Here is a 22,842-nt window from a genome sequence, read left to right as displayed (position 1 = left end):
AGGTTTAGGGAAGGATCAGTTTTTTTAAAACCAAAGTCACATTTGCTGAAAATATATAATTTGAATTTGGTTCATGTACTTAGAATGATATTTGGTCCATATGTAGCTTATAGAAAAATCAAGGCTCGAATTGCTTATCATGACCAGCTGGGTCAAGGTGAAAGCCTTTGTTTCTTATATTTTGAAATTTGTTCTGTGTTTACAGGTTTATCAGACTACTAGTGGTGATGTAGGGAAGTCAGAGTTAAGTTTGGAAAGCATGCCAAAACCGTGCAGTTTATCCTACGACTGGATAGGTGGCAACTTATATATTGTCGACTGTTTGGCCAAACGTATAGCTGTCTATAATTTACGCAGTAAACGGCAAAAGAACATCATCAACGACGGTATACAAAATTGCCGGGCTGTCGCTGTAGATCCGACAACAGGGTAAATTTCATTGACAATAATAAAAAATAGCTTTTTTTATCTCAGCCAAAAATCGCCATCCGTAAAGGACATTTTACATATGCTCCCAACCGAAAGCGAACAAAAGTATTAGAATGCATTATGATAAATTGGCCATTTTTATAAGCCGAACCGAAAAGTAAAACCGAAAACATGAACAAATTGAAATCCTAGTACCAACTTTGGCAGCATAGGTGAAAATGTCGCACTTTTCCATAAGTCGATCGATTTACACATTTTCGCGGGTGTGGAAATTTAGCCAGAGCAACCAGAACACCCAGAGTAGCCAGAAACACCTACATCTACGGAGATACTCCCAACAATCAATTTCTGATCATAACTGGGAGGTCAGGGCAGTTGTTAAAAGCATGTTGCTATGTTACATGATACATGATATTCATGTTGTTAAGAGAGTAAGTGCAGCAATATATACACCTTGTTAGAAATGAAAACAGGAAACCAACCCTAACACTAACCCTAACCCTAACCATGGCTACTCTGGCTGCTCTGGGTAAGTTCATGCACATCATTTTTGCCCAGAGATTCGGATCAAAATTGGCGATACGGTGGCAAAGGTTCGGTGTATATGTGAAAAGGCCTGTAAAACATGGCTCTGGAGTGATTACCGTTATGCACCTGTCAATATTTTGCCCGTCCGGTTGGGGGGAGGGGGGGCTGACCCAGGGGAATTTGACATTTCAAAAATTTTGCTGTCTAAATCCCCACCCCAGAGACAACCTTTTTTGTCTAAATCCCACCCTTGAGCCTGGTTGGTACATCAAATGTTTTGTCAAATTCCCGCCTGTCGGGAATGGTCTTCTGTCTAAAGTCCCGTGTATGCCCGCCGCTCCCCCGGGCGGGCAAAATATTGACGGGTGCATTTCCGGTAAGATAAAGCTTTGCTGACTTCAGATCAGTATGTCGCTCTATTGGTGGTAATGAGTCAGAACACTGCTGTGGTCGGAAAGAAGTCATATTATTGATTCGCTTTGCAGAACGTTAAACTTCATGTTAGTGTTATCATTCCAGTTACATGTTCTACACGGATTACGGACGGAAACCACGGCTTTTACCACGTATTGTTCGAACGTTTATGGATGGCAGTTCTATTCTAGACCTGAAATTAGGCAAACTTGTCTCCCCAAGCAGTATCAGCGTCGATAATGTTGCAAGGTTTGTACAGAATTCTTTTTTTTTTCTTCATTATTTGATATTACACTTTTGTTACTGACATTGTTTTGAGTATTTTTCGTATAATAATAGATCTACGCATCTGAACGACAAACAATGAATTTATTAAAGAGCAAATCATTAAATGAGATATATTATTTCGATTCTTACACGTTACCAAGGATTTTAGAGTACATCCTTGACGACATTTATTAGATATTTGCCTGTTCTCCGTTGGTTTCTTTTCCAGCGTTCCGCTATACCGTTTGGCGCTGTGGCGTAATGATAAAATGAATTGTTGTTTAAGGGGACGCATATTGCTACATTCACAGTTCATACAGCAATGCGGAAGGGGTGCATATTCAAGAAATCGATGGTGGGAAAATAAAAAACATATTCGTAAACTGATATAATACTGATGGACACCTGTAATATTCAGTATTTTGTGGATAAGGATATGGTACTATGAATGTAATAGGAAAACAGAGGTGTTTCTGAAAGAACATTCAACACAAAATATTAAGCTTTTGTATAAGGAAAAAACAGGTTTTTTACAATAACAGTGTTCCAAATAATGTTGAAGGGATGAGATTTTCTTTCTAACACACCAGGTTTGCTTAAACATGTAAAAATTTAACGCCACGTCAGTTCATCTCGGGATGGACGCCATATTTCTCATTGACAAAAAATGTAAACAAAAAAATCAGAGTGGAATTAGCATTGCAAGGACATAACATGACATTCTACACAATGAATACCTTAGAACAGATATCTAAGATGCTACACAGGTCAGGCGGGTTAAATGCATAATGTCGATCACTTGAAATTCATCTTGAAAAGGTGGTTAATTTTAGTTTGTTTACATGGTTTTTAATTTTCCCACGACTTCTCGGCGATTCACTGCAAATGTATTACTGTGCCGGACGAAAGGTAACTCTAATAAACAACGGGAGACAACTTAGGTGTCAGCACGTGTACGATTTTTAAAAAAACATGTCGATGATTATAATTTCTTATCAAATAATGAATCCTATTCAGATATTCGTCTTTAATATTAGAAAATTATTAATTTCTGTGGACATTTGTCAAAAAATATTACTTACAGTGGACTACTTTGCGCATCAAACTGGTTTCCGCTTCAGCTGTGAGGCACTTCCGTTATACTTTTGACAACAATAACAAAACACAAAATGAATCAATAAAGTCACTTATAAACCGACTGCTACTTAAATCAGTGTAGGTAAAGTTGTTGTTACAACATTATACATGTTCGTTACGTTTTGAGATAAAGTTTATCTTGAACTGCATAATCCATTAACTACGTTTACATGATATTGCATTTACAACTTATTTGACCCCATTTTTTTACGTGAATGACAGCATTCTCGTGCAACTCGTGCAAACAGAGTTATGAAAAGTATGGTGGAGAATTCAAGGACAAATTATAAATGACATTAAAGTGAGGATAACTGTATATTCGTCCAGTTTTGATCATTCATTGACATTCCTGCTGTGTATTAAGTAACTTTTGTGAACAAGATTAGAATGTTGCTTTTGCACATATACACATTGATTGGACCTCTCAACCAAATTTCATACCTTATTTTAGGGATTTTTAAGACAGTAGATTTTCAAAAGTTTGTTGAATGTGTTTTGATATTTAAGTGCATTGCAGTTCATGAATACCAAGTTAAAAATTAATAATGGCAACATTTCTAGGCCTTTATTGTAAGCCACTAGACTTCTGTAATGATAAATGTTTAATGTATTAAGGGGAATATACTCTTTTAGTTTTGTAATGTGGCATTCCTTGACCACCGTATCTTTTCTTATGCACTACTTTGTAAACAAACTAAATAATGTGTTTTAGCTCACATATGCCAAATGAAAAGCAAGACAGTGAACTTATTTCACATTCTTTCTTTAAATTAGAATCTGTAGGACATTGATAAATGTTTGGACAAAGTGAAGCACTATTATTTTCGCACCAAAAAGTTTTAATTGTTGACTTTGAATGTACACAAGAAGTCTTATGTAATTCAACAATAACTTTCTTGTTTCAGTTTTTCTCATTTTTATTTTAGTGAGCAATCCTTTGTGTACTTATAACAGTTGAAACAGTATTCATTTCATTTACCAAAACCGTGTACTTTTTTGCAGATAAATTTTATAATACCCCACCCACTTTTTTTCTAATTTCAAAGTATGCGTCCCCTTAATAACAGGTTTTCAGCCTTCTTTGTTTAATAGGAAAATAGATCGGGTCGTGTTAGAATAAATGATGAAATTAAATCGAAAATAAGAAAATTGTAATCGAATTTCTTTTTGAAACGGTTGTGATTTTCATGGGTACGAGCACTATTTGTGAAGACATGTAGCGCCAAGGGAGATAATCGCAGCTATCTTACAATGTACTTTATGGAAGTGTTCTAAAGTTTAATAGCAAAAAAAAATTGCTTCTACAGTTTCATTTTTCTTTCATTTTCAGGCGTATCTACTGGACAGATTCTAAATTAGATGTGATTGAAACTGCTACATATGACGGCTTGCACAGGTAATTTTACACATTTAGTTATCAGACCACATACTTAACAAACAAGCCTTTTACAATTGTGCCAAAATAATTAAAAAAATACTGAAAGTACGTTTTTAAAATCTAACGAAATTAAAGTCAGCATATTGGTAATAACATATGGAAACTTCAAAAATATCGAATCATGCACAGATATTATTTTATTCATTTTATTACCACATCCCCGTTTCAAAAACTTACAAATAAACATAAAAGTTAACTGTGCATCGAATGAAAATATTTTGAACTCTGTCTATCTGAAATATGACTGAAAAATATTTGCAAGCTACTATAAAACTTTTGTTAATTTAGGACAAGAATTATCTCTGGAAGTCTAAATATTCCCGCACCTGTAAGTCTCGCGATGTTTGAGAACGAGATATACTGGGCTGACGTCACAAAGATGGCAGTTCTAAAAGTGGGAAAATTTGATAAAAGTAGGAACGTGACCCAGATATGGCGGACCAAAACGGTATTGACGTCACTGAAGATAGAACACGCGGTGCTAAGACGCACTAACAGAAGTATGTTGTATTGTAATTTGTCGTCTAATTAAAATTTATGAGAGACGGTCTAATTTGACTGAAGCTGTCAATTCACAAGGGCGGTATAAACACTACTTAGAGAAAAATTTCTTCTATATACTTTATTAAAATACAGTAAGAAAAGAACATTTTACCACATAAAGTTTATATACACGCTATTCCACCACCCCACCCCCCCACTCGCCAGCGCAAAGAAAAAGTTTGATACCAGACCCTGTTTTCTTCTAGACACAGGTACCAGCTACCCTTGAAAACTTCCATCAATTTTTATAACAAAAACTGATACGTACTTGTTTATTTTTTGTTTAAATTCAAGAACAATGTTTAGAACAAATACATGTACATAGCTGTTACTTGAAATATATATTTTATCTAAGGGAGGAAACTGGACGGACCACGTGCAAACTGTAGTTAATGCTGGACAACTTGGTTCCAGAAAGAATAGTCGTTAGTCATTTAACAGGTTTACTGACATATTAAGTACAAATAATTTACCAGTCATGTAATATCAATTTATGTCCAGTAACCAACCCTTGCCTAAGGACAAAGTGTGAACATTTGTGCGTTTTGACCCATGTAACTGATAACGACGGACTAGGATACAGGTGCGTGTGTGAGGCTGGATACCAACTGAATGAAGACGGATTTTCATGTAGAAGTAAGTAGTGGCTAAACTTGTAACACGTATTCGAAAAAAGAAGGTTATAAGACCTGGAGCCCATCACAATACAGACATATTTATCTTAAGTATTGTATTCTTCATCAAAACGACAATGTATGTGACTTGTTTAAAAACATAATACGAGGCTTTCCACATTATTGCATGAAAATGAAAGGTGTTCAGTCTGTGTTGTCGATACGCGGTAAGTTTTTACTTTAAATGTAACGCCGAATTACAGTCTTTTCTGGGAGCGGGTTGCTGTTGTTTACGGAATTCGTCAGTGCCGGTTGAGCACGGTGAAAATGATTTCATGACACTACAAGTTACAGTACATATAGGTAGATAGCCGAGTTCGTTGGTACTAAAAATCAAAAACGCCGTAGACGTCAGTGTTAATCTGTAGTTTATTGTACAATATTTCCCATGTACTAAATTTGACAGACATTTAAAAAAAAATGTTGAGTTTCATGAAATTTAAATGAGTCCATAAAAATCTTACTTTAGGTATTGAAGAGTTCATAATTTTCGCTACCAAGCATTCAGTCCGTGCAATACCACTGGACGGAGACAAGACACGATCTATTGATGCCATGAAGCCTGTGGTAGGATTGACAAACACCCGACGGGGAAACAGTTTTGTCGCCGTCGATTACGACGCTACCAGAAAAGAACTATACTTTTCAGACATCTACAATCGAGCCATATTTAAATCGCCCATAGATGCAACAGGTACCTCAAATATTTTCATTTTCATTATTAACTGTATGAGATATTAAAGTATAGATTTAAAGATGATATTTTAACGATAAACCTTATCTAGGATAATTCAAGAAAGTATAGGTATGACGGTATTAAAAACATTTCTTCTTTGAGTCATATTAAATTGTCAAAGTCTACAATGTTTTATTTTACTTTTCCTTTCTTTCACTTGTTGCCAGACCATATTCCTTGTATAAAATAATCCAAATCCTATTGAAAGCACAGAAAAAAACAATATGTTGACCATAATGCAAGAGCACCGGCTAACTTCGAATGACATCACTATTGTAAACAATGTATTCTTCCGCAAACATTTCCAGCATCCTCAGCTGTCATTAAGCAACATCACAAAACTACATATAACCATCTTCCGTATATCTGACCTCTTCTAAAATACTCTAGAAGAATATTATTACTGATTAAATTGAAAATAAAAGCAATAGCTAGCATGAAAATGCCTTTTTTACCACCAAATAAATTTCAACTATATAGTGTCAGGGACTACATTCGAGTGGACCACGGAGGAATACCGGCGCATTACTACCGTCATACCTATAACACGAGTAATGGTTGTTCGGCCATATTTCTTTTACTAACCAGAATAATGTTCTAAAGATTCTACATGTAGATTAATATTCTTTTTTTGGGGGATTTAACGTCGCACCGACACATGATAGGTCATATGGCGACTTAGATTAATATTCTAGTTGTTTTCAAAGGAATAGAATAGGTTTCTTTTCTGATCTTGTACGCAACACTGTTGAGATTATCCCGCTTTCAATTGTCGTAAAATTATCACGTGACAGTTCTATCTGCACCAGGTTTTATTTAGAAAAGTCCGCACCCCGGAACACTACTCGTTTTCACTCCATTGCAGAATTTTTGGGAGTTGTCAAAGGAATATGACCTTCGTGTTTTTCAGAAGTGACACATGTCCTAGCCAATGATATTCGATCTGTAGAAGGAATAAGTCTAGACTGGATCTCACGTAATTTATACTTTACGGACTTTTTCGCAAAGACCGTGTCCGTTGTACGTTTGGATGACCCAGATCAAAGAAGAGTGTTGTTGACTGGTTTAGGCAGTCCACGTTCAGTTGTAGTACATCCAGCGCGGGGGTAAGAGAAATTACTATAAATACAATATTAGCTTTTAAAAAGCAAGAATGCGGCTGGTTTGGTTCTTTGTTTTATATGTAATAGACAGAAACTGATAGATTTATTTTTGAGCCAGTAAGACATTTACAAATGAAATAAGCCCTGAAAAGCTTATTGCTTCATTAATCTCAGCCCTGTATATCAGCCGATACAGAAAAAAAACAGTATGTCTAAAGGCAAATAACTACCAAAAGAAACATGTTTGAATTCACGAAACTACCAATGTGATCCATATCCGAATATTTCGTAGCATAGACGGGAAACTGATCTCAAGTAATGCGCTGGCGACTTTGATCATGATGGTGCCTAGCTAGTATGATTCCGTCAAACATACAGTATTTGTACATGTAGTATGAATATACTCTGAGTCTTATGTTCTTTCAAAATGTTTGATTTCGTGATGAATTAAAACTAATATCGAATAGTCTAGACATACTAGGCAAAAACTGTCAAACTTCGCACAATTGTTGTCTGGGTCAATGCAAGACGTTTGACTGTAAAGTCCCATTGCAGTTCTATTCTTAGATCACTCGAAATGGCTTCCGTTCATAATGGTGGACTGAAGTGTTTGCCTCGTTGAGAAGCTGTTGCGAAAGGATTAGTAAAAGCTCCGAACATTGTAAAAAAAGGAAATTAATGACTTTTAGCTTCGTCTTTCATAACAAACATGTAGCCGGCGACTAAACACAATCTAACATAAAAGGTGAAAGGTGATTGGCTTATTGAAAAGTAACCAATAAAAGCGGGTCTTTTAAAGCAGCCGTAATCTGCTATTTTGAATGGGAACCATGATAGGACATGGCACCAGATTACAGACATCATTTATGAACAAAAAGTCTTCAATGACGCGGAAAGAAAGAAAAGAAAAAAGTGCTCCTAGACAGAAATGAATAAGGTGCCTTTAGTTATGTGAGGTCTTTAGAGATTTATGCATGTTCTAAGCATTTTGTCGTATTTGAGGACTGGCGCATGCGCATGATTATTCTTTGGCGCATGAGTTAAAAGATATGATATTGGAATCAGTTCTTATTCCATTGTTGTAAATTGTTTCATACAAGGTTTGATTTTAAAAATTTTGCTTTTGTTTTGACAAAAAATTTCAGTGACTATTCTTATGTCATCCAGATATGTGTTCTTCGCTGACTGGCTGAAAGATGGAAATAACTTTCCATTCATTGGTCGTTGCCATGGAGATGGCAGCAATATGACTAAGATTCATAGGTATGAGCTTGGCTGGCCCAATGGAATGTGTGTGGACTACGATCAAGATAGAGTGTATTGGGTGGACGCTTATTTCGACAGGTAGACTTTTATTTTTTTTTTTTTTTTATGTTTTTTAAATCAGTATATTCCACATCAAGATTGCATAAACATGGCTTACTGATCAATTTTGTGCTATCTTACCAATGTCCAAGGTTATAAAAATGAGTTTAGAAACCTGCTTGAATGGGTGATTATCCTCTACTTTCGAAATTTCGAAAAAGTAAGAGGAATTTTATTTATTTATTTATTTTTAAACTGCGTAAGAAACTGTTTTGAAATGTTCATAATGAATGAAAAGATGTTCGTCAGATTAACAATGCTTCAGAGTTTAGATACACATGACATGAAAAACGAGAATATCAGCATCTGAATGATGAACCGTAGTATATCAGACGATAAATCACTAGAGTTGATTGTTTGGTTTCATTCTACCTTGCTCATTAAACATGATGATACAATTTATGATGAACTTCATTCATTCAAGTAATAATGAAGAGAACGTCAAGTGGCTATTTGACCACACTATCGATGTCATAATGTTCTCTCATCGGTCCGTGCGTCAACCGTTGTTTATCAGAGATTATACAACGTTGGACTCCCATCTTTGTTTAAACAGCCACCATGTCAAAATAATTGTTTAATACATTTTGATAGTAATAAACATGTTTATATAAATTCGCTCATCTGACATGTTTACCTGAATGAATAGTACAACACAATTCTATCAAAGTAACCTAATTGTTACATATTATTTACAACAGTAAAGTTATACCTTCTGAAAACTTAAAGGTATACTAGACCAAAATTTCATGTTTGAAAACATGAACAGATACTAACAGTAGTTCATATAAACATAGAATAAACAAACTTATGTGTATTTACACTGATGAATTTGGTTAATAATAGTTTACACTGTATACATGTACAGCTGAAAGTAATATAAATGTGTACTATCATAAAAAAACTGGAAGTTTTTTACACAATCAGCTGTTACTACATGACATTTGATTATAAATGTAGCTCAGTATAGACAATTTATTTATATATTTAGTGAAGTTGAATAGATTTGATGAGGATTATCTGCATTTGAAGTAAATATCTTTATATAAAATATTTCATTGGAAGATGAGCAGAATACATCTTTAACATGAAACTGAAAGTGTACACATGCAAGCCCGTGTTTGTTTTCTATCAGGTTGCAGCATACAGACCTGGACGGAAATGACTTACAGACAGCTCAAGGAATTAAGATAGTGCATCCGTTTGGAGTGGCTGTGTTCAGAGGTAAAATATTAAAGTCGCAACTTCTATGGTAATTCACCAGGGGAGTGTTCAGCATTGACGCAAGATTTGTTGTTGAAAGGATTCAGTTTGTTCATTCTGTTATTGACAGTAGTAAACTTTTAAAAGACTGTTTATATCTGAATTCATATGTCATAATCTTTGTAGGTTTGTGTCGAAACCTCGAAACCCATTAATGTAAATCCTTTTGGACAAATGTGCTTTGCAAATTATTCCAACGCTGTTTATACGATAGACGAGTCGAGTTAAAACCTAAGGACAGAGGTTGTTTTTTTTTTTATATTCCCCTTGCTTGTTTTGTTTTGTTTGTTTGGTTTTAATGCGCATGCGTGTAAACGTACGTAATTACCAAACCAAAAGTCATTTATGTAGTCAGTGACAAGAATATTTTTCAAGACAATCTGTTTAAGCCTATATGTTTCATTCATAAATGACATTTAGCAATTATTAGCTGTTTAAGGTTAACGGACGGCGAAAAACTGACGAAAAACGTTGTTAAAAACAAGCTTCTTTGGAAATTCGACATCTGCGTTGTTTCTCTAAATGCATTGTTTAACGTAAACAGACCATCGTTCTGCAGCTAAATAATTGTTTATAAACAACGAATCTTACTTCTGGGGTTCCATTTGTATCATGCCATTGCTGAAAATCAGAGATTATGGTCTAATTTTGAACAGTGTCTGGACAAGCAGAACGGCAAAAATAACAAGCCTTAAAGTAAATAAACACTTTGACAAAATTAATAAAAAAATATGATACAACAATCTTACTCATTTTTGAGAGGAAGTTTCGTTTCGATTTAGATAATATCATTCCACAAGCGTGTTTTCTTTAATTTTTACACATATAGCCTATCAACGACCTGTAACTGTTTTCGAAAACTTCAGTCTTTTTCAATATTTTCAAGCAAAAGTCCAATCATAATATCGACCCGTCAATATTAATCTTACGTTATTAAATGCTTAGGTAACAGTTAACATAGTGTCGGAACCCGCAAATGTAAATCCTTTCGGACAAATGTAATCCATTTGGTCAAATGTGTTTTGTTTTCTTTACTAGACTTTGCTGATTTTTTAATTTACGTAATCATAAATTAGAAATATAAGCTCTGGGGCTTATTTATTTCAAGATTGTATGACATATTTTTATGTATTTAGGTTACATCTATCTGACAGACTGGAAACTGCAATCTATTACACGTGTGACAATGACTGGTGATGAAGAGACTGTTCTCCTACAGGGAGTAGAGCTTTTACGGAGCTTGAGAATATTTGCTAAGGATCTTCAGAAGGTCTCAGGTAAGTGAGCATGCACAATACAGTTAGTTCATATTAAATATACACCCAAGAAATGGAGATTTTTGCGCGGGGGTTGGTGGGGGATGCTATATTAGAATCACTTTGACCTGGCCATCTGTCCATCTGTCCATCCGTACGTCTAGAATTTCTTCTGTTACTAACTTTGGCACCACTGTAGTTAATTTAAGATAATGTGACACAATGGTAGTGTTGAGCGTTAGAACCATGACTCTGTATGTAATTTTATTAGAGTTATCTCCATTTTGTTCTTAAGATATTCCTTTGCAGCAATAAATGCTTTCCACATCACTACAGGTAAATGCAATATTTTTGCATGAGAATGTCAAGATTTGACAACCATAACACTACTGAAGCCCATAATTCGTTGATACATTACATGAATAATGATAAAATACATGAACAATGACACAATATATAAACATACATTTACAACTACTAAAAGTCTCTTTCTTTGATGATTTAGGAATAAATTCTTTTGTACGTAATTTTGTTAAAAAATCTTACACCGGAAGTACAGTTGTTCAAAGGAGGAATCTGTCAGAAGGTTGCATTATATAAAATCAGTTACTTCTTAATTTCATAAAAAAAAAATCAAATCTTGAGACCTCATTGTCAGTACTTTAGAACATTTCAGTGATATGTGAAACTATGTATAACATGTCTTCTTACAAAATTAAAAAAAATATATTGAGATGTTATTTCACATAGATTTTATCAGAAAAAATAATATGTTTTAAAAAACAACACCCTGTAAAACTTGCTGTGGAGAAATGTAAAATGTAGACTATGAGACATTTCAACAGAAACGTTTACAGTGTTTTTCTTTCATATAACCGGATGGATATTTATTTTCATTTCGAGCTCGACAGTGTGCACATCTGTACGTTAAATGTATCTTATAACTACATCATTCATCTCGGATAATCACATTATGCTTTTCTGAGTAGGGGCGTTTACTAATCTTGTATGAACTAGGGCCGGTCTCAGATGAGCGTATGTAGACATGTTCTCAACGAATTAAACTATAACATACACATTCACATTAAATGTGGTCTAGATTTATTCTCAATACAATAAGCAATAAAACTAAGCCAAAGATATAACTCCCACATCTTTGTATGATTCATTATACCATATTTTATCTACAACATGGAACTACATTTTGCAAACACTGAGTAGTCACTTCCTATTCGGAGTAAACAGTCTTCAGAGGCTGGTTACACCGAGATCTCCATTCTAGCCTGAATTAATGTCTGGATGAGTGCCTGGTTACTACTTCATCATTTAAGCCAGTAAGTTTTTATACGGCCTATGTCCTAAATAATGCGTGTGACATGAAAAAAAAACAAGAAAAAAATTTAGAAAGATGAAATGAAATAGTTTTGTTTTATTGTTTTGTATACAAAAGTTGTAGCCTGGCATTTAGTAATGGCAGCAACAGTAGTTGGGGCCGCACGGCCTGTAAGAACATCTGTTTCCAAAGTATCGGGACATAATGAGACCCCTTTTGTCTTCATCCATTTGTATAGCTGGGTGAAGTACGTGTGGTGAATACACGTGCAGCGCGTCGAAACACGTAGAACTGCAAATAAACATTAATATAAATATATATACATATTGAAAAGCTTGCCACTCAATATTTAGAACTATTCAAACACTAAACTTTGAAAAGATTTGACTATTGACCTACAGTCCATATTACATGACAACAGCTTTATTTTCTTTGGGTCTTGTTTTTTGTGTTGAACCTTTGACCGGTCATTCGCACAAACACTTACCAGGCAGTTTATATAAAGAGTCGTGAAAAATGTGACCATTATTTAATAAAGAATATGCGATCAGGGAGCTTACTATTTGCTCCACTCATTAGTATAACAGAATTTTTTGACATTTTAAGCTCACCTGAGCAATGCTCAGGTGAGTTTTTCTGATCGCTCGATGTCCGGCGTCCGTCGTCTGTCGTCTGTCGTCCGTCAACATTTAGCTTGTGTATGCGATAGAGGCTGTATTTTTCAACTGATCTTCATTAAATTTGGTCAGAATGATAACCTTGATGAAATCTAGGCCGAGTTTGAAAATGGGTCATCTGGGGTCAAAAACTAGGTCACTAGTTCAAATCAAGAAAAAACCTTGTGTATGCGATAGAGGCTGTATTTTTCAACTGATCTTCATGAAATTTGGTCAGAATGATTACCTTGATGAAATCTAGACCGAGTTTGAAAATGGGTTATCTGGGATCAAAAACTAGGTCACTAGGTCAAATCAAGAAAAAACCTTGTGTATGCGATAGAGGCTGTATTTTTCAATTGATCTTCATGAATTTTGGTCAGAATGATTACTTTGATGAAGTCTAGGCCGAGTTCGAAAATGGGTCATCTAGGTTCAAAAACTAGGTCACTAGGTAAAAAAAAACACACTACAAAACATATATAAATGTACGTACAAGACTATTGTCGTCAAGGATAAGTCCGCGAGCCAGACAAACCCAAACTCCAAATATATATATACACGCAGCAAAGCTGAACATTATTCCCATGTAATTACACACATAAAACCCAAAAGAAAATATATTGCTAGGGTCTACACTGAAGCAAATGAATGTTAAGTTTGAGATTAAACCATACAGTATTTGAATCGGGGTATCTGCAAGTAGGTTGACCCTATTGACGCATCATTGATAAAATATTCTTAAAAGTTGATAGTGTATTAGTCCGTAGCGCATTTATGATAAACCACATCTTTTAAAGAGGGCTATGATAAGACTTCTGAAAATCATCTTTATATTTTTAATACAGGTGTTATTTCTGAAAACTAGCAAAAGTCCATTTTAAATACAGTTTAAACTTGGTATCTCGAAGTTCAAGGGATCGGGCGTTTTATTTCGAAATAACCGAAATTCGAATTAAAATGCTATTATGTTCACGTGTGTCTGTGACGGTTCTTGAAAGTGCCTTCGAGATAGCTGGAATTTTAAGATAAGCAAGTTTGAGAAATCGAGTTTCATCTGTATATGACTTGAGGGATATTGTAAGACAGCAATTTTACGTACAGGTTTAATAGGCATAATTATATGTCAATTTACCAAACAAGGAGAATAAGGAAAACAAAGAAATCTGCGCAATGAATAATTTACGGTAAGGATCGAAACAAAACTTCAAGAAATATCAAAATATGTAGAGGTTTTTCAACATCTAAAGATACATTTGTAATTTAAAACTCATGAAGATGCATATCTAAACTAATGAATTTGCGTACAATTATCAGATCAGTGTTTCGAAACAGCTGTAACCAAGTTGCGCAAAACTGCATTTGATTTATGTTACTCATCACTGGTAATGATTTTTAATTAATCTATGAAAATGGTGGTTGATGTGCATTTTATTGTATAGTATAAATGTTTAAGATACTTAAATTTAACAGTTCACAAACGTATTTTTATCCGGTTGATTGCAAGTGATTGTGTCTGTTTTCAAAAGCTATTAAACGTAATTGCAGCAACAGTAATTGGCACCGCATTTTCCGTTGCTGTTTGTGCACTTAAAGTATAGGTACATCGTCAGTCCCGATTGCCCTTCATCCGTATATACGTCTGGCTTAAGTATGTTTTTAGGCGGATATACGTGAAGCTCGTCGAAAAATCGGTAGCTCCAAGTAAAGAGACACAGATATAAAACATTCCTCACCGCAAAAGTATATTCTACATTCTTGTACAACCGCTAATTCTTTAGACATACGTTTCACCTGTGTTTCCAAACTTGCCAGTCTGCTTTCCGTTTGTAAAAATAAAACTATTTTTGCAAAACAATGTGTTAAAGTTCGGTCAGTTTTCTTCTGTATTTACCAATGTGTATTAAAGTTTTAGTCTGATAGCTATTTTTTTCGAAAGTAAGGACCGAAATAACGCCGACCCCACGCCTACGATCAAATGACGGCAATATTTAGTTGATTGATTTTATGTTGTTTTTTTTTCCGCAAAAATCAGACGAGCTAAAAATTGAACGTTTATACAAAGCATCTATATAAACAGAAAATAAACGTGTTTGAGGCTTTCCCTGAAATGTTCAGAAATATATATGTATGGAGAGGACTTCAATAAGCCTACTGGCTTCCAGTCCAATCCAGAATTTATGTATGTAAATAATCATTTGAAATGTACATATTGGGAAATAAAAATATGTTTAAACCAAATATATTTGTAAATACCTTGAACTTAAATATTGAACAAACAAATATATTTATGCACGTTATATGTTTAATTACCGTCTCATTTCTTTCTCTTCGGAAGTAAAACCCTTTTTAACGCATTTAGTCAAAGAAAATGTTCAGTTATAAATTCATCACATTTCTAGTCAAAGTACATATACATATGGCATTGTCTTCGAACGTAATCCCACGTGCCAGATTAACACAAGCACCAAGCATACAAATGCATGTTATGCCGAACATTTTTTTTTTCAATGTCAGATATTTAAATTATAAGACCTGACTGCCAACAATGGAACTTATGACACCTCACATGGAGTACAGATGAGTTTGAACGAGGTTTGTGTCGACTTAACAATCACAGCGGTATTGGTTGAAGCCATCTTAAATAATTATGTTGCTGGAGTAGTAACATTTGCGAATATTGTTTGCATATGAAGTACATATTCGCCACCTGTCATATTACTCATTCAATCTGTCAACTTAGGTGTTTGTGTAAACAAAATTAAACAAATCGTCCGGCATTAACAATATCTACATTTTATTCATACGACTTGTAAGTATTGTAAGTAACATTTAAATAAGTATTATCATGCAAGCTTAATAGTATATCAGTACCAAAACAACACCGAGTTTCATGTTGAAACAGTTGAAAACATTCCATTGTGAAACGATTTCTATTGACAATAACATTGCTGACTGGAAAATAGACCTTATACGCTATAACTAATCAACCGACTCCAATTGATGGTGTGAGACATTGAGTGTTTTATCATTCATGAACCTGATCATAAACTCTAGGCAGAAAAATGTTAAGATATGTATTCCAAGCTGGAACATGCTGTCAACACATTTACATCATATATAGCAGAATATTATAATTAACAAAAATTTAAAGTCTGTGACAAGACGATGCTTTTATTTCCAAATTATTAATTGTTGCATATATAACACCTAAGAAGATCAAGTGAAACTCCTACTGTTCGGAAGAAAATGACACTCTTAACCGTTACTAACAGTGAATATAACAAATATGACTTTTTTCAATGCTATCCTAGTAGCTACAACAACAGTAATTAGGACCGCATCCTCCGTCGCCATATGAACATGAAAAATATCGAAACATCATTAGTCCCGGCTTCCCTTCATCCGTATATACGTCTGGCTTAAGAATGTTGTGCGGCGGATAAACATGAAGCTCGTCGAAGCAGTGGTATCTTGAAGTAAAGATATTTAAGACAAAATCATAATTATCTACAAGAAATGATCAAACTTATGTATATACTTACAATATTGATTGTATATGTAAGTAAATTACTTATCATTCAATCTTCTATTGGAATACAATGTTGATTGTATATACAAATGAATAACTTAACACTAAAGTAATTTATCTGAAAGTATGTCATTCAATTCATCTGTAAAACACAGTATTTATTGTACCTTGCAAGTGAATTACTCAGTATTAAAATGATTCCTAATGGACACGAATCATTCACTTAGTCTTTAAAACGCAACATGTAATGTATATGCAAGTAAATTACTTAAACTTGAAGAGATTTTTAAGGACATGAAATTACTTGTATCTACTAATGACAAGTCACGGGTCCAAAGTGGACACTGTGATACTTGACATGAAGTATATCTAAATAGAACACAGCATAAATAGGAAACAGTTGTTAAATACACGGCAGTAAAGACCATTTCTGTGTAAATACTACATTAGATGAATTTATGTAGAGTTCTGCATACCACAGGTCATAAAAGCAATAATAAAAATTAAAAAGAAGCAGTCTTTGTTTATAAAGAAGAAATATATCCGCTATATGTAGAACTCGTTTTCCAAAAAGATCATATACGTATCAGCTAGGAAAGACAAAATCTGTCTTAAATACTGGAAACGAGTTCATAAGGTAGTTATGTCATGCATATTTGTTCTTTATGCTATAAAACTACTGTACGTAAAAACAAACAAACAGTTAATACCCGGCATTTGAACAGATCGTAGAACATTGCGGTGCTTTTCCTGTATTACAGTTCCGTCTCAGTGCAAGCACGTGCGAGGCAGTACGCACAGCAGCAGTACACGCGCTTTGTGCGAGCTCGTCAAAGAAATTGTACACCATTCCATATGTATTGTTAGTGTTCTGTGCAGAATTTAGACAACCTGCAAATTTATTGAAACGTTTACTTTAAACTGTCATTTCCGATTAAATTTATATGAAGTTATTTTGAATGTATTTGTTTCATTAAATTCATTCCATACTAAAACTTACATAATGACGACACAGTCATAACTTGCACTAGTGCAATCTTGAGTGATAAATCCATCACTGAATATGAGTTTTGGATGTGGTAGCAGTGATGAATCCAACACTAAAGAACAGTGAGTGAGTTGGGTTTTACGAATAATCGACACACACTAAAGAACAGTTTTTACGATGGAGGAAATGATGGATTGGACAAAAAATGGCAGTTTTAAAAAGCTGGAAGTTATCAGTCCGATACTCAGTAACAGTTTTTTAATGGCAGCAGCGTCAATGGTAGCTGTGATAATTCAGAAAATGGATAGCATCCTAACAGTTGTAGAAGTGATGAATCTGACGCAGTATAACGTTTGTACAATGTTAAATCAAAAATTCAAAATCCAGTTTTTAACTTTGTTCTTAAACTAACACTCACATCACAGAGTACTCGTATGTGAATTTCTCAAAGTTATAAACGAGTAATGTCTTACGAAGTGCTATAAAAAGACATAAATCTTAAGATGTTGAGCAGTGGAAATATTTTACTGTATGCTTTTAAAAAAAAAAAATCACGTTTTCCTTCCGTTTATCATTGTCATTTTTTTTATACAAAAATAAGTGATATTGATGAAAAAAATGAAATATCTAAATATAGATAAATATATTATTTCTCATAATATTAGTTTTTATGAATGTTGGTGAGGTATGTAAAATTTAGTTTTTACAAAAAAATATGAAAAATACATGTAATAGAAAAAGTGGAAACTCCACAGGTCGCCAAACACAACAAAAACGAAAATGTTGCAGACTCGGTTTGATTGAGTCTGTTTATGGAGGGTAGTGGAAATGCATGCTACCGTCCACGCCCTATTTACACATGCTTCAAGTACAAAATATAATTTAGAGACATCCGCGGATGAGATTTTACGGCGGTACACAATTCTATGAGGGAAAAAACGTTTTGTGGACTTTAAATAAAATGGGAAATTTATGGAATGCCGTACCTGTCTTATGTCGGGACATTTCATGTTAATATCATGTCAGAGCGTTGTGTTAAGTTGTCAAAACAGTGCCTTAAATACTATGTTAAAAAGTTCTGTTATTATGTAAAATTGTAGTGTTACCTTGTCGAAACAGTGTTTTATTATATTAACTAGCTATGTTAACTTGTCAATGCATAGTGTTGACTTGTCGAAACAGCGTCTTATTATGTTGTAAAGCTATGTTACCATGTTAAGCTGTGATGTTAACTTGTCAAAAGTGTGTCTTTTTATGTTAACTAGTCATGTTTTAATGTCAAAGTATGATCTTGTTTGCAGAGTGTTATTATGTTAAAAAGTTTTGATATCTTGTTAAAGTAGCGTGTGATTTTGTCTACAGAGCGTGTTATTATATTAAAATCTTTGTTATCTTGTTAAAGTACCGTGTGATTTTGATGTTAAAAAGCTATGTTATCTTGTCAAAGTGTTGCGTTAACTTGTCAAAACAAGTGTTTTAGTTTGGTAAAATGCAATTTTATCGTGTCAAAGTGCGATGTTATCATGCCAGAATGTGGTGTTAACTTTTCGAAACAGTGTCTTATTATGTTAAGTGCTATGTTATTATGTCAACGTACCATGTGATTTTGTCTACCGAGCGTGCTGTTATGATAAAAAAGCTATGTTATCTTGACAAAGTGTGGTGTTAACTTGTCAAAACAGTGTTTTATTATGTTAATACGTTATATTATTATGTCAAAGTTTGATGTTAACTTGTCCAGATAGTGTTTATTAGGTTTACTAGGCATATTATCTTGTCAAAGTGTTGTGTTTATTTGTCAAAACAGTGTCTTATTATCTTAAATGCTATGTTATTATGTCAAAATACCATGTGATACTGTCTACCGAGCGTGCTATTATGTTAAAAAGCTATGTTATCTTGTCAAAGTGTTGTGTTAACTTGTCAAAACTGTGTCTTATTATGTTAATATGCTATAATATCATGTCAAAGAGTGTTATGTTAACTAATCATGTTATTGTGTCAAAATATGGTGTTAACTTGTCAAAACAGTGAATGATTATGTCACAAAGCTATGTTATCTTGTTAAAGTATCATTTGATCTTGTCTAGCTTTTTTACATGATAACATGCTCTATTGACAAGATCACACTGTACTTTGACATGTAAACACATCTTTTTGACATAATAAGACATTATTTGGACAAGTTAACCTTTCACTTTGACATGATACCATAGCTTTTTTAACATAATAAGACACTGTTTTGAAAAGTTAAGAACACATTCTGACATGATAACATGAAATATTCCGAATTAAGACAGCTGCGGTGGTCCATAGAAATTCGTATTTGAATTGTATCAAAGTAATATATCTGTTTTATAACAAAAACATTTATAATTACCATAGAGTTCTACGGCATTACATGGCCTTTTGTCAGTTTCCACAGAATCACCCGTGCACTGTAGTCCCTGGTCGTCAGGAGTTTGGCCAATGCACGTTCGTGTACGTGTTCTGGTTTGCTCGCTAGATCCATATCCCTGGTTGCATTGACCTGTGCACTTTGACCAGGAACTCCAAGCCGCCCATTTCGTCCAGTGAATATCTTTGAAAACATAAACTTCTTTAGTTTGACTTAGTACACAAACAAATGATGTTGCATGCAGGTCTAGTGGTAAACATTGAGATGATTTTATGAAAGGGCATGTATATTTCGACGGAATTATTGCACAAATAACGTTTTTTAAAACCGAAATTTGAGGTAGTGGTCCCGAGGTGGCACTCGGCAATTTCCGTGCGACTACGTATTCTCGTTCGGCAGTTCGGCATTCTTCGGACGTACATATAGTTCAACGTGCACACGGATCCGAAGTGGCACTCGACAATTTCCGTGTGACTACGTATTCTCGTTAGGCAGTTCGGCATTCTTCGGACGTACATATAGCTCAATGCGCACACGGATCCGGAGTGGCACTCGACAATTTCCGTGTGACTACGTATTCTCGTTAGGCAGTTCGGCATTCTTCGGACGTACATATAGCTTAACACGCACATGACTTTCATAAAAAAAACCCTCAGAATTCCGAAATCGATTACGGAGAATACCGAAATCGCTTACGGAGAATTCGTGGTTTGTCGATTTCATTACGGGTCCACTACCTTAATCTGCCAATTCAGAATCAAGTCGTAACATATCCTTACCGCAAAAATCGGACGTACATCCCTGCACTACCGCCAACTCTTTTATCACACGTTCCAACTGTGTTTCCAAACTGGCCACTCTGCTTTCCTGTTGTTAAATATAATATATACATTTTCACGCCATCCATATAGATTAACGGTCACTTCTCCCCAAGGATGTAACATTTTGTTGTGTTCTTTTGAAAATATTTGCACGTTGGCATGGCCTTTTTGGGGTTTATTTCATTTATTAAACAAATACGTAGGATAATAGTAATAACAGGGTACCCATGTTTCGCGTTAACATGAAAGACATTCTAGCCTATCTATTTTCATTTATGAATTCATCAACTTTCTAGACAAAAATACATATACGTACTACAGTGTCTTCTAGAAGAATTCCACGTGCTATGCTAACACAAGCACCAAAGATACAAATACTCATAATCCCAAACATTGTTCACTGTCAGTTAAAGCTAGAGCACGGACACTTTGTTTTGAGGTTTATGTCGACAATAATGGCGAATTATTTTAATGACTGACTGCGGTACTCTTAAATAACCGTGTAGCTAGTGTAGAAGAATTGCATCTAGATAACTACATCACCTTAACTGGATTATTATTACAGTTATACCACGTTAATTAACACTTACCATGCTGGAAACGACTGATTATGCCTTTGCGACCAGTGTGGATCATGATCTTCACCGTTCGCCATATTCAGTCAGTATCTTTTTGGTAAGCACTCCTTTTAACAGTTAATGGTACTGTCCAAATTGAAAGATGGACAAGTCCATTATAGAAATGAAGCAGGGTAAGAGTTGATATAGCGCTCTCTCCGTGTATATATTTATTATACAAGTTCGCAGCTGCCTGGCAGCAGATATTTTATAAGAAACGATTAGAAATAAATAAAACTGCATTTCAATAAAGAAATATGAATACAAATAAATCCATTACAGACAGATAACCATACAAGACAGACATATTAGGTATAAAACATTGAAAAACAAGATTACGCTTTCCGTTTACAGATTGTTGTTAAAGGGGAATACTCAGTTTTTGGCAACATGTTATATGGTGAAACATTAACATTGACGAAAGAATAACAAAACCGCACTACAAACAAAAAAGATATAGCCATTTGAAAACCACATATGTAAAAAATTGGTAGCCATTTTCGCCTACCATATGACTTCCGATTCAATATTTTTTTAAATTACCATTTTGTTGTTCTTGGAAACGGCCAACAGCTTACAAATCAACAACACTTTAAAAAGGCACGCATAAAGGTTTTTAAGCAATTACTTTTATTTCTCGTTATTACAAACATAACGTTGAACATCTTTTGCATATCATTCTTCTTCTTTTTCGTACACAACTACACTCTCAGACTAGTAGCCTCGATAAAACTTGTGGTTTGCCGCAGATCCTCAATGCATCCATACAGTCTCTAGTGGATTATGGTATCTATCGGCAAATTCGCAGCTCGATCCTGGTCGTGCCTTTTACATTTCTGGAGTATATGCTCCGTAGTCTGATCTTCTTCACCACATAGACAGGTTGGTGATGTTGCCAGTCTGTATTTTTTTGTACATGTGAGCATTGAACTTGTTGTGCCCTGAGCGAAGCCTGATCAGCCTCACTTGTTCAGACCGACCAAGGAGATGAAAAGTATCTCCCTCTATCCATGGTCTCGTTAGTGCCTTGATGATGGTGAATTTCTCCCTGTAGCTCACAGGTGTTGTTGGTTGTTCTGACCGAGCTCCTAGCTTAGCCAGTTTGTCTGCCTCTTCATTGCTTGCAAGTCAACAATGGGAATCCACTGAAATGCTACTTTGCAGGTTATACTCAGGCTCTGCATTCTCCTGGCTAGCTGCGGAGCATTATTGTTGGGTATTGAATGAAAACTCCTGCTCCTCCATCTTTGACGGCGCATGAGGCTGATCCATCTGTATAGACATGAGTCCATGTTTCCGGAGGGTAGTCTTCATTGATCATAGCCAGTGTGAGGCTCTTCCGAA

The 22,842-nt window shown here is 34.8% G+C and overlaps 2 protein-coding genes across 2 annotated transcripts in view; one reads left to right on the top strand and one right to left on the bottom strand.

Annotated features, from left to right (window-relative positions):
• The window catches only part of LOC123539405 (low-density lipoprotein receptor-related protein 2-like), a 187,296-nt gene that overhangs the window by 24,013 nt on the left and 140,441 nt on the right, over positions 1 to 22,842 (top strand). Inside the window, exons 10-19 of the mRNA XM_053529882.1 lie at positions 206 to 429; positions 1,477 to 1,620; positions 4,106 to 4,171; positions 4,502 to 4,713; positions 5,258 to 5,392; positions 5,900 to 6,124; positions 7,077 to 7,272; positions 8,437 to 8,613; positions 9,770 to 9,858; positions 11,034 to 11,174. Coding sequence (XP_053385857.1) covers positions 206 to 429; positions 1,477 to 1,620; positions 4,106 to 4,171; positions 4,502 to 4,713; positions 5,258 to 5,392; positions 5,900 to 6,124; positions 7,077 to 7,272; positions 8,437 to 8,613; positions 9,770 to 9,858; positions 11,034 to 11,174 — 1,609 coding nt within the window. The remainder of the gene's footprint in view (positions 1 to 205; positions 430 to 1,476; positions 1,621 to 4,105; positions 4,172 to 4,501; positions 4,714 to 5,257; positions 5,393 to 5,899; positions 6,125 to 7,076; positions 7,273 to 8,436; positions 8,614 to 9,769; positions 9,859 to 11,033; positions 11,175 to 22,842) is intronic.
• On the bottom strand, positions 16,176 to 21,334 carry LOC123539406 (SCO-spondin-like). The gene is made up of 5 exons (XM_045323975.2): positions 21,198 to 21,334; positions 20,840 to 20,927; positions 20,043 to 20,243; positions 17,385 to 17,565; positions 16,176 to 16,615 (listed from the first exon to the last, which is right to left on the bottom strand). Exons 1-5 carry the CDS (start codon positions 21,273 to 21,275, stop codon positions 16,453 to 16,455), a joined length of 711 nt encoding a protein of 236 aa, XP_045179910.2. The 5' UTR covers positions 21,276 to 21,334; the 3' UTR covers positions 16,176 to 16,452.

Source organism: Mercenaria mercenaria, chromosome 18 (genome assembly GCF_021730395.1).
Source record: "Mercenaria mercenaria strain notata chromosome 18, MADL_Memer_1, whole genome shotgun sequence".
Taxonomy (NCBI): domain Eukaryota; kingdom Metazoa; phylum Mollusca; class Bivalvia; order Venerida; family Veneridae; genus Mercenaria; species Mercenaria mercenaria.
Note: the sequence above shows the minus strand (reverse complement) of the source record. Positions and strands in the feature narration are given on the sequence as shown.

What these genes read in the sequence shown, in the direction of transcription:
- LOC123539406 (XM_045323975.2), bottom strand. Translation starts at nt 21,275, where the DNA reads ATGTTTGGGATTATGAGTATTTGTATCTTTGGTGCTTGTGTTAGCATA. An exon ending in TTCTTCTAGAAGACACTGTA is followed by an intron (nt 20,928 to 21,197) that starts GTACGTATATGT and finishes ATTTAACAACAG; the next exon opens with GAAAGCAGAGTGGCCAGTTT. An exon ending in TAATGCCGTAGAACTCTATG is followed by an intron (nt 17,566 to 20,042) that starts GTAATTATAAAT and finishes ATAAATTTGCAG; the next exon opens with GTTGTCTAAATTCTGCACAG.